The sequence below is a fragment of the Betta splendens genome, chromosome 4 (genome assembly GCF_900634795.4).
Source record: "Betta splendens chromosome 4, fBetSpl5.4, whole genome shotgun sequence".
Lineage (NCBI taxonomy): Eukaryota > Metazoa > Chordata > Actinopteri > Anabantiformes > Osphronemidae > Betta > Betta splendens.
Window position 1 is genome coordinate 20,031,471 of NC_040884.2, and position 11,945 is coordinate 20,043,415.

The window sequence follows — 11,945 nt, forward strand, 5'->3', positions numbered from 1 at the left end:
CTGGCATCCATAGGAAACAACTGAGGCCGCTGACCCTCAACCTGTTGGTGTTTTAGTACAAACATTTCTGCATTGCAGGGTTTTACTTCGATTACTCTCCTTGTCGTTGTGTGTATTACATTAATGAGCTTCCTATGTAATATCCTCACTATGCAGATGTGTTTTCATTAATAAAGATTCAGTTCTTATTTTAGCTTCAGTTTTCTCTTTTGCTTTAGTTTCTCACTTTCTGAAATACATAATTTACAGTAAAAGCCAAACTTGTTTTGACTTGTTTATAATCAACCCCTCAGTGTTTTGGTTTAGTGAACAGTTGTCTGTGTCTGATGCTTGTTTATAATCAGATATTGCAAACTTTTTAATTAAATAAAATTTACCTCAAACTAAAAGTCCGGAATGTGTTAAGACCTCGACTCAACTTCTCTTTAACCTTTAAGAACGAGTTTGTGGCTTTTAACCTATTAATAACATTGTGTCAATCAGAGATTCTCCTCCACCAAACACATTCTACTAAAGTTTCCATTTCTCGTAAATGACCCTATTCCCTTTCTAATGAAAAACAAAGGAGCTTCTGAACCAAAGCCAGACAGAGAGCATTCACCCATGAATCAACACAGACCTCTGCTCATCCTGAATTCTTTGCTCTGCGTGTTGGGCTCGTCTCCAGAATCGCTTTTATTAAATCCAGCTCATAACTGTGGCAACATCTTAAAATAATCTAACGCCACATTTACACTGGAGAGTCTCATTTAGGCTGAAAGTAATTCCCCCTGAGGTATTTCCAGGAACTCTCACATTTGTGGCTGAAATCTAAACAGTCCCAACAGCCGATGTTTAGTTTCACTTGTGGTTCCCGTAACCATAATAGGGCTTGTTTTGCATGCGAGCATTGACCCCACGCAGGGAACGGAGGGTGTTCACCCTCTGAGCTGAGCTGCTCGCCTCACATTCCGGGGAAGATGGCTGCTCGGCTGCTGGTCGTAGTCTGTGCCGGACTTGTGTTTTGCTCCGCCGGGGCCCAGGACTCTTACAATGAGCTGAGTGTTACCTACAGGAATGGAGTGGATCTGGCATTCGACCAGCTTAACGCCCATGCAGGGGTGCAGCACCATTTTCGCTTCTTCAAAAGCTTGGAAAAATCAGAAATGGAAGTGAGTAGCAGATTTTAAAAAAACACATTGAAGTATTTTATCAAGCCCAAAGTGTTAAATGGTTTGATATGTGACTGGAGTTCTGGTACAGTCTGACGTTCACTCTGTCTCTTCGTGAGGGGATCTGGGATCACACATTCCCATCTTCTTCCCCTCCGAGGACCTTTGAACAACCTCGCGCCTATAGCACCTTCCCACCAACCTTCTGCCTGATGCTATTGTGTATTGATAAGATTTGACAGGTTTGGCAGTGATTCATCTTTATTATGATCTAAAAGTTTGCTTTGGAGAAAGGTCACCACTGAAATAAGAAACCTCAAACAATGCAGGATGTTTTCAGTCCTCCCACTCTGGTCTTTCATCAGTTATTAGCACCAATAGTAAGTGTGGGATCATTTCATAATCTGTTTAACAGTGTAGGAAAAAAAAACAGGGCTCTCTGCCACATATGATATTAAGACAACTCCCTCCTGTGTGAATGTGGTTTCAATTCTTTTACCCCCCAGGTGAACAACATGAACTTATTTTACCTTTTTGAATGAGGTCTTACTTACTTACATACTTTTATATATTTAAGCTTCAAGCGTCACCTTTTTCACTTTTTGTGCTAGTTACTTGTTCTAAACCAGCCCTCTGTTCTGCTTTATCAGACGGGATTCGGTGTGAAGTTCCTCTATCATCACTTCTACCTGCGACCCACCACCTGTGCCAAAGGAACAGCTATTGTGAATCTTCAGAGTTGCCCCTTCAGGAAAAACAGAGTGAGTAAATATCAAAGCAACATCCATGTTTTATCTACAAAGACAACAGCACTTTAAAGCTCTGTGTGTTTCTATGCAGCCACTGATGGACTGTGCAGTTTGCTACAAAACATCAGGAGATCAGATCGAAGCCCATCCCAAGCCGTACGTCGACTGTATCCAGAAACCAAGATTCACAGAGGTGTCGTATTAATGCTTATGTTCCAGCTCATTATTTTCTCCAGGAACCTGCAACTTCCTAACTTGTGCCGCTTTAAAATCAGAATCTTGACTGTGTTATCTTTCATTTCAGGAAATGAACACAAACAGACAGGAGCACTGCAAAAGGATGACGTACAACAGTGGAGGCCCCACGCTGCTGGCTGTGTCTGGTGACCGAGGCTAAATCTAGTGTAACTACTGTACTGTACATCATATATCTGAAGGGTCTGTAGCCCAGTTAAGCTTTTGCATGTTTAATTATGATATATTTCCTTAGAAGCTTCCTTTAAAAAATGACGTTCTTTGCTCATAAAGTCTGTTTTTCACGCAGTAAATGTACAAATTGATTGTGTAATAACAACAATTAAACAAAACCTGACTGAGTTGGATTCTCTGTCATTTGAGTGTCTGCAACGAAACACGTACACTTCATTCAGTGCCAGATGTGTGTGTTGTGCAACCAGCAGTGGGCTGTGAAAACTGGTTGGACACGACAATTATTTACAGATTGGTTTTCTGAGGATCATGACATACTGAGCTGAAAGTGACAAAACCAGTAACTATAAAACATGCAGACAAATGTCATGAAGGTAAAATTACATTGACCTTTATGTTACACAACATGTTGAATGTCAGCACACAAACACAAGGTGTGAGATAATTACATATTTATTGTTCATTATTTGTGCTTCTGCTTTTTGTATGACATAATTAAGCAAGCATCATAAAAACATCCTATTAATTATACAATGCATAAGAGAAGAAGTACGTCAAAACAGTGGGTGCTAACTCAATATTCTTTCACCTGAGACAATAGACAATGATGCTACTGTACATAATCTGGAAGCGAGGTGCAGTGAAAAAGACCAAAGGAATTTTTAAGTTAGTACGTCTGTCCGTATTTTGTTGCCTAAATTTTAGACATTATTATACATTAAGTCAGATACAGCGAAGCATCATCAGCATATGAACACACTTTATGGAGCAAGAGTAAGGGTCCTCACATTGACCCTTGTAAGACACCTGAAAAAGAATCTGTTTAATTTGCTGCCATCTTTAATCTAAAGGTCCTGGATGTAATTAAATGATACAGTTTCTGCTCCAGGGGTTTAAACAAGTCCAAACAGAAATGTTAAATGTCAAGTGTACATGGTGGCATCCCCCCTCCCCTTCTGGTTTGCTCCACACCCAGTTAAACAGCATAAATAGAGAATGAATCTCACCAATTTCACTCCATTTTGCCTCTGTTTGCAGATTGACTTTGGTGGGACAATAAAACCTGTGAGTATCATTTCAAATTTGTTGCTAAAACAGTAATTTAATTAAAAAAAACCTAAGACATATTTGAAATAGAAATTTTAAAAAAGGATCTGCATCTGTAACTGATGCAGCTTAATATCTGTTCCTACATACATTTCTTTATGAGAACAGAAATGGAGGGACATCATCATCAGTTGTAGAGAACTATTTGAATAAATGTGAAATAATCACTTTGAACCAGAAACATGAGCAAGAACGCTATCTACAAGAACCACGAGCTCCGAAACGGGGACTTCCTGGAATCCAACAATGGGAAATTCAGGGCTTATTTCCAGGTGAGAAAACCTGTGTAATGATAATGTGTGCAACCTTGTAAAATGTAATTCATCAGTGAGAGAAATGCTTTTCCTACAGTCGATGCCCCATCTCATACCCTATGTTTTACCTTCAGGACGATGGTAACTTTGTCATCTACACCTGGAAACCGACCTGGGCTTCAGACACCGATAAAACGGACGCCACCCGGCTGATCTTGCAGGAAGACTGCAACCTGGTCATGTACAATAAGGATCACAAGCCCAGATGGCAGAGCAACTCCTCCTCCCAAGGCTGCACCTCCTGCCGCCTTCAGCTGAATGATGACGGTCATATGGTGTTGAGCAAAGATGGCATCCCCCTCTGGACCTCTGCCAACTCTAAAGGCATGAAGTGAATTTGGCTGTCAGCTTGTTTTACACATAAACCAGCCTCTTAAAGATTCAATAAATGCAGATTTTAAAAATGCATACATGTGTTTTTTTCTTGAGATTGAAATAAAGTCCCATTACTATAAAATGCATACATGTGTTTTTTCAATTCATTTAGAAATAAAAGTCTCACTATAGTACAGATGAGAGGAAGTGGTGATGCTGCAGCAACGCTGGTCTGGTTGTCCATTCTGTTTGCACTGGGATGAATACCCCAAAATTAAAACATTCTAATAACCACATTCCTGTGCAGTGAAGAGCAGTTAATGCAGAGACCAGGGGCGTACAGTACAGTAGGTCTAGGTGAGCATCTCACAACAAAGACACTCTTTAGACAGAGTGTGCTGTGTGTACATGTATAAAATGGAACCAACTTGCCTCAGCTTTGTCGTCAGTTCATTACTAGTGAGAGTGAGTGAGAGTGTGATGGTGAAGTCCTCATAACATGAAGTGTAACACTGGGTGTTCCTCAAGGATCTGTTTTAGGCCCACTGCTGTTTTAGGCCCACTGCTGTTGGCATGAAAACCCTAAAGCCTCGAATTTACAATAATAGTAATGCAGTGTAGTATCCAGTACTGTATATATGTACTTACCGTAAGCACTGTAGAACAGCGCAGGAAATACAATGGGATGTAACACAGTGTTTTCCAGGGACAATTTTTTTGCACAGTTGCATCCTTCATCTAGCGTCGTGACGAAAGCAAAAATAGGCAAACATAAGTTCACATCTAAAGCAAACCAGTACAGGAAAAGACTCTGGTGGTGCAGAGACTGGTGAATAAACCAAGCAGCTTCATCACCGAAGCCTTTTGCCACTGCTGCGGTGTTCAACGGTGTTGGTGTCGGACATTACAGTGTTAAAAACATACAAAAGAAAACAATAAATATTCACTGTTATTGTAGCGGTGGAGCCTAATGGGAATTAGGTAATAAGTTAATTATTGGAATACATAAGAAAAAATTGAAAATCATTTCAGTATGGTAGTATTACAAAAAGTCATTGTGAAAAATTATGTAAGTGATTTGTGAGTTCATCCATTGTATTGGTTTTGTTCTTTGAACACAGTGATGTTAATGCATTTCCATTTTGTTAAACAGTAAAACATATATCTATGTCTTGAATTAAAAAAATCATATTTTATTTTTCAATGAAGGATTCATTGAATGTGCATATGAAACTGGTGGGGTTCAGTACTACAAGGTTAAGAACCACTGCTTCCAGGTAAAGTAGAGCAGCTGGTCATCAAACACAAATAGAATAAAATCATCATTGATTAAAGCATTTTCAGTGGAAGTGTTTAGTTCAGTTACCTTCTTCTAACTGATGCTGGCGACCTGCTGCTGTCAGTTAAGGAACCATTGATCACCACTGCCTCATGGTGGCATCATCCTGAAAGCTCTGATAGTGGAGGATCTGATTACAGCAAGCCAGCCTTTAATTGATCTGGAATGAAATAAAATCAGTTAAACAATTAAGGATGTCTTTGCATTTAGTCTTGCAACTTTATTTTGTAGTTTGCTCAACACCTCAACATCCTCTGTTTGACTGAAACTGAAACAAATAAAGGTGCATCAGCTGATACAAACATTACTTTTATCAGCTTCTTCCTTCAGCGTTTGGGGTATTTCATCTCCAGACTCGTCTCTGAGATGCAGCATCTGCTTTCTCTTGATGCTTTCATAATAGTATAGTATAACAGTGGAGAAAAAGGCTCTCTGCCGCATATGATATTAGGACAACTCCCTCCTGTGTGAATGTGGTTTCAATCCTTTTACCCCTCAGGTGAACAACATGAACTTATTTTACCTTTTTGAATGAGGTCTTATACTTATATATATATTTAAGCTTCAAGCGTCGCCTTTTTCACTTTTGTGCTTAGTTACTTGTTCTGGATTCAGTGTGAAGTTCCTCTACCATCACTTCCACCTACGACCCACCACCTGTGCCAAAGGAACAACTATTGTGAATCTTCAGAGTTGCCCCTTCAGGAAAAACTGTGAGTAAATATGAAAGCAATATTCATGTTTTGTCTAAGAAGACAACAGCGCTTTAAAGCTCTGTGTGTTTCTATAAGATAACATAAGAAAACCTTTAATAGTCCCACAGTGGGGAAATTACTTCTCACAAAAGCAGTACAGATTAGAGAAAATACAGCGACAGAACAGTTCGTGTTGGCACAGTACAACGCAGTACAGTACAGGTGGAGTGAGTAGGAGGTCATTGAAGGGTTATTGCACAGTAATGAATATAAGTCTTGTACCAGTTTGCACAAATGTTGCACAGAAAATTTGTTATTTGTTGCACATTGTGTAAATATAGAGTAGATAAATGATAATTCACAAGGTTTGCACACAAACAGTTCTGATTGTACAGTCTGATCGCAGCAGGTAGGAAAGATCTGCGGAATCTCTCCTTCACACAGCGAGGGTGAGTCAGGGACTAAAGCTACTCCCCAGAGCAGACAGTGAGTCCTGGGTGAGAGACCTGGTCCAGGATGGATGACAGTTTGGCCAGGACCCTTCTCTCACCCACCTCCTACCCCGTGTTCAGAGTTCAGCCCAGGACAGAGCTTGACTTCTTGATGACCCTGTCCAGTCTCTTCCTGTCCCTCACTGTGATGCTGCTGCTCCAGCAGACCACATCGTACATGATGGCTGATGACACAACAGAGTCAAAGAAGGTCTTCAGGAGTGGCCCCCTCACTCCAAAAGACCGCAGTCTCCTCAGCAGGTAGAGTCTGCTCTGACCCTTCCTGTACAGTGCACCCGTGTTATAAGTCCAGTCCAGTTTATTGTTCAGATGCACACCCAGGTACTTGTAAGAGTCCACTCTCTCAATGTCCCTTCCCTGGATGTGCATCAGTGGGATGACAGCAGGTTGCCATCTGCGGAAATCCACCACCATCTCCTTCGTTTTCCCTGCATTGATCAGGAGGTGGTTCCCCTGGCACCAGTCTACAAAGTTCTGAGTGAGTCCTCTGTACTCTGCATCCTCATCATCGGTGATCAGCACGACGATCGCAGAGTCGGCAGAGAACCTCTGCAGAATGCAGCTGTCTGAGTTGTGTCTGAAGTCTGCAGTGTAGAGGGTGAAGAGAAAGGGGGGCCAGTACAGTCCCCTGTGGGGCCCCCACACTGCAGGTCAGAGTGGCAGACACACAGTCCCTGGGTCTCACAAACTGAGGCCTGTTTGTGAGATAGTCCATTTTCCACTCCGTCAGGTGGAGGTCCACACCAGCCTCCTCCAGTTTGTGATTCAGAAGCACCGGCTGGATGGTGTTGAAGGCACTGAAGAAGTCAAAGAACATGATCCTCACAGTGCTGCCGGGCTTCTATAAGTGGGAAAGAGCTTCATGTAGGAGGAAGATGACGGCGTCGTCTACTCCTATGGTGTCTTGGGCACAAGTACCATGCAGGAGGTCTTTCAGAGCTGCGGTGCCACCCTCAGCTTGAGTCTCAGGTTGAAGACATGCTCCATAACTCCACACAGTTTACCTGCACAGGACTTTAGGAGTCTGGAGCTGATGCCGTCTGGTCCAGCTGCTTACCTGGCCTTGATCTGTGTGTACAACAGGTTTATACACAGGCAGGAGATGCAGGATGTTGTGGTCAGCTCAGCCCAGCGGTGGAAGGGAGGATGCAGTGTAGGCCTCTTTGGTGTTGGCGTAGAATAAGTCCAAGGTTTTATTGTCTCTGGTGGGGCAGGTCACATACTGGGTGAATGTAGACAGAGCTGCTGAAGGAGGTGCATGGTTGAAGTCCCCAGAGATCAGGAAGAGGGCCTGTGGTGCTGTGTTTGCAGCCTGTTGGTGACTGAGAGCAGGGTCTCAGAAGCTGTGTGGGCACTGGCAGAGGGTGGGACGTACACAGCAATTATTATGACATGTGTGAACTTGTGAGGCAGGGAGAATGGCCTCACGCCCACCGCTAACAGCTCAATGTCTGTGTACAAAGCTTTTCTCTGACAGTGCAATGTCCTGGTTTACACCATCTAATGTTTACAAACACAGCCAGACCCCCTCCCTTCCTCTTACCGCTGTTAACCGTTCTGTCCGCACACAATAGATGAAAGTTGTCCAGTGCGACAGTCAAGTCCAGGATGAGTGGAGTCAGCCAGGTCTCTGTGAACAGCAGGGCGCTGCTTGTCCTGTACTCCAGCTGATGCCATGTGAGCACCGCGAGCTCGACCATCTTGTTGGGGAGAGATTTCACGTTTCCCATGATGACGGAGGGGACAGCGGGCCTGAAGCGTCTCGTTTTCTCCCGTCGTAGTTTTCCAGCGCAGCGCCCACATCGGGTCTTCACTAGCGGTGAATCTGAATCTCAGCGGGGATCTTGAGTCTGTCTCTGGGGAGAACTGCGGCGCTGCGCAGCACGATCAGCTGCTCCGCAGTGTAAACAATGCGCACTCTGGCCTGACACACATCGTACTGTAGCTTTTAAACAGCGTTTGTACTGCGCCAAACAACTTTGTACAGGTTGTTTACACTAATGCTACTAACAAAACACTAAAGAGATAAACTTAAGTAAGTAAAGAAAGTAATAAATAGAAGTAAAAGGACAGCAGCCAGCTCGACCGGCGCCAGAGAGGTTCTCTGCATTCGACCCATTGGCAGCTCTCTATGGCAGCAGTGAGCTGCCATAGAGAACCGTCGCCTTCCGAGGCCGAACCTCTACCAACTACGCTACCAGACCACAATGCAGCTACTGATGGACAGTTTGCTACAAAACATCAGAATATCAGCTCGAAGCCCATCCCAAGCCGTACGTCGACTGTATCCAGAAAGAGTCACAGAAGTGTCGTATTAACGCTTATGTTCCAGCTCATTTTTTCTCCAGGAACTTGCAACTTCCTAACTTGTGCTGTCTTGTGTTGTCTTTCATTCCAGGAAATGAACAGAAACAGACAGGAGCACTGCAAAAGGATGATTTACAACAGTGGAGGCCCCACGCTGCTGGCTGTGTCTGGTGACAGAGGCTAAATCTAACTAACTACTGTACATCTTATATATAAGAGTCTGTAGCCCAGTTAAGCTTTTGCATGTTTAATTATCATGTATTTCCTTAGAAGCTTCTTCTGCAAAAAATGACGTTCTTTGCTCATAAAGTCTGTTTTTCAAACAGTAAATGTACAAATTGATTGTGTAATAACAACAATTAAACAAAACCTGAACGAGTTGGATTCTCATTTGAGTGTCTGCAACGAAACACGTACACTTCATTCAGTGCCAGATGTGTGTGTTGTGCAACCAGCAGTGGGCTGTGAAAACTGGTTGGACACGACAATTATTTACAGATTGGTTTTCTAAAGATCATGAGATACTGAGCTGAAAGTGACAAAACCAGTAACTATAAAACATGCAGACAAATGCCATGAAGGTAAGATTACATTGACCTTTATATTACACAACATGTTGAATGTCGGCACACAAACCCAAGGTGTGTGTCACGGAACGGCAGAGAGAGGACCCAAATGCAAAGCGCCAGGACACGATGTAGATGGTGACAAAATGGGGTTTTATTCCAGAATCGAAGTCACAAAACAGTCCGGAACATACACAGATCAATATCAAAAAGGCTCAGCTCTTAGAGTTAGAATCGGCGGGCTTAGATCGGTCCAGAGACAAGCAGAGTTCAGCAACGGAGTCAGTGATTTACAATACCGGTCAGGATCAGGCGAGAAGCGATGGTCAAAGATACGGAAACTGGGTCGGCAACAGGATAAGCTGAACAATAGAATTACTGGAACGTGCGGTCATAGAATCAACGAACTGGCGAGGTACTGGGGTGAGAAGTGGTGCTTAAATGCAAGGTGAATAGATTACTGATGAAGTGCAGATGTGGATAATGACCGGGTGAAGCAGGGACAGCTGTGACATGACGTAAACCAGAAGTAAAGCTAGAACAGAAACAGAAACCGGGAAACTACCAAAATAAAACAGGAAATGAAAATTGGAACCAAAACACGGATGACAAACTAAGTCCTTTCAAAACAAAAGCGGAAACTAACATGATGAACAGAAACCGGAAGAGTTACAAAATAAAACAGGAAACAAGGCCAAAACCTGACAGTGTGAGATGATCACATATTTATTGTATAGTATTTATGTGACTTCTTGAGAAATTTAGTGTTTGTATGACATCATAAAGCAAGCATCATATAAACATTCTATTAATTACACAATGCATCAGTGCAGAAACATTATGACAAATGTCATAAGGGTAAAATTACATTGACCTTAATGTTACACAACATGTTGTGAAATAATTACATATTTATTCTTCCGTATTTGTGCTTCTGCTTCAAAAGTTCTGTGTTTGTATGACATCATAAAGCAAACATAAAAACATCCTATTAATTACATAATGCGTCATTGCAAAAATACGTCAAAACAGTGGGTGCCATCTCAGCATTCTTTCACCTAAGACAATAGACAAGAGGTGTAGTTAAAAAAGACCAAAGAACTTTAAAGTTAGTACGTCTGTCCTCATTTTGTTGCTTAAATTTTAGACATTATTATAGTCAGATACAGCGAAGCATCATCAGCATATGAACACACTTTATGTAGCAATAGTAAGGGTCCTCACACTGGCCCTTGGGAGACACCTTAAAAGGCATTTGTTCAATCTGCCATCTTTTATCTAAAGGTCCTGGATGTAATTAAATCATACTGTTTCTGCTCCAGGGGTTTAAACAAGTCCAAACACAGATGTTAAATGTTAAGTGTACATGGTGGCATCTCCCCTCCCCTTCTGGTTTGCTCCACACCCAGTTAAACAGCATAAAAAGAGAATGAATCTCACCAATTTCACTCCACTTTGCCTCTGTTTGCAGACTGACTTTGGTGGAACAATCAAACCTGTGAGTATCATTTCAAAATCATTTTCAAAATCTGTAATTGACGCAGCTTAATATCTGTTCCTACATACATTTCTTTATCAGAACAGAAATGGAGGGACATCATCATCAGTTGTAGAGAACTATTTGAATAAATGTGTTTAAAATTAATAACTTTGTGCCAGAAACATGAGCAAGAACGCCATCTACAAGAACCACGAGCTCCGAAACGGGGACTTCCTGGAATCCAACAATAGGAAATTCAGGGCTTTTTTCCAGGTGAGAAAACCTGTGCAATGATAATGTGTGCAACCTTGTAAAATGTAATTCATCAGTGAGAGAAATGCTTTTCCTACAGTCGATGCCCCATCTTATACCCTATGTTTTACCTTCAGGACGATGGTAACTTTGTCATCTACACCTGGAAACCGACCTGGGCTTCAGACACAGATAAAACGGACGCCACCCGGCTGATCTTGCAGGAAGACTGCAACCTGGTCATGTACAATAAGGATCACAAGCCCAGGTGGCAGAGCAACTCCTCCTCCCAAGGCTGCACCTCCTGCCGCCTTCAGCTGAATGATGACGGTAATCTGGTGTTGAGCAAAGATGGCATCCCCCTCTGGACCTCTGCCAACTCTAAAGGCATGAAGTGAATTTGGCTGTCAGCTTGTTTTGCACATAAACCAGCCTCTTAAAGATTCAATAAATGCAGATTTTAAAAATGCATACATGTGTTTTTTTCCTTAAGATTGAAATAAAGTGTCATTACTATAAAATGCATACATGTGTTTTTTTCAATTTAGTTTGAAATAAAGTCTCACTATAGTACAGAATGAGAGGAAGTGGTGATGCTGCAGCAACAAATGGTTGTCCATTCTGTTTACATGCACTGGGATGAATACCCTAAAAATAAAAACATTGTAATAAACTCATTCCTGTGCAGTGAATGCAGAGACCAGGGGCGTACAGTACAGTACAACCAAC

General features: G+C 42.2%; 2 protein-coding genes across 4 annotated transcripts; both read left to right on the forward strand.

Annotated features, from left to right (window-relative positions):
• The first annotated feature begins 3,302 nt into the window (after window positions 1–3,302).
• On the forward strand, window positions 3,303–4,158 carry LOC114853338 (B-type lectin plumieribetin-like). Of its 2 annotated transcripts, none has more exons than XM_029146610.2 (3): window positions 3,303–3,394; window positions 3,545–3,708; window positions 3,825–4,158. In XM_029146610.2, the coding sequence occupies exons 2-3, from the start codon at window positions 3,619–3,621 to the stop codon at window positions 4,083–4,085; spliced, it is 351 nt and encodes a 116-aa protein (XP_029002443.1). In that variant the 5' UTR covers window positions 3,303–3,394; window positions 3,545–3,618; the 3' UTR covers window positions 4,086–4,158. The 2 variants fall into 2 exon arrangements, with proteins under 2 accessions (XP_029002443.1, XP_029002442.1); XM_029146609.2 differs by having other exon boundaries at window positions 3,329–3,394; window positions 3,615–3,708.
• Window positions 4,159–10,851: 6,693 nt separating this feature from the next.
• On the forward strand, window positions 10,852–11,687 carry LOC114853340 (B-type lectin plumieribetin-like). Of its 2 annotated transcripts, none has more exons than XM_029146611.3 (3): window positions 10,852–10,982; window positions 11,144–11,237; window positions 11,354–11,687. In XM_029146611.3, exons 2-3 carry the CDS (start codon window positions 11,148–11,150, stop codon window positions 11,612–11,614), a joined length of 351 nt encoding a protein of 116 aa, XP_029002444.1. In that variant the 5' UTR covers window positions 10,852–10,982; window positions 11,144–11,147; the 3' UTR covers window positions 11,615–11,687. The 2 variants fall into 2 exon arrangements, with proteins under 2 accessions (XP_029002444.1, XP_029002445.1); XM_029146612.3 differs by having other exon boundaries at window positions 10,918–10,982; window positions 11,064–11,237.
• Window positions 11,688–11,945: the final 258 nt, after the last annotated feature.

Coding starts and splice junctions, on each gene's coding strand:
- LOC114853338 (XM_029146610.2), top strand. CDS start 3,619: ATGAGCAAGAACGCTATCTACAAGAACCACGAGCTCCGAAACGGGGAC. Junction 3,709..3,824: donor AATTCAGGGCTTATTTCCAG/GTGAGAAAACCT, acceptor TTTTACCTTCAG/GACGATGGTAACTTTGTCAT.
- LOC114853340 (XM_029146611.3), top strand. CDS start 11,148: ATGAGCAAGAACGCCATCTACAAGAACCACGAGCTCCGAAACGGGGAC. Junction 11,238..11,353: donor AATTCAGGGCTTTTTTCCAG/GTGAGAAAACCT, acceptor TTTTACCTTCAG/GACGATGGTAACTTTGTCAT.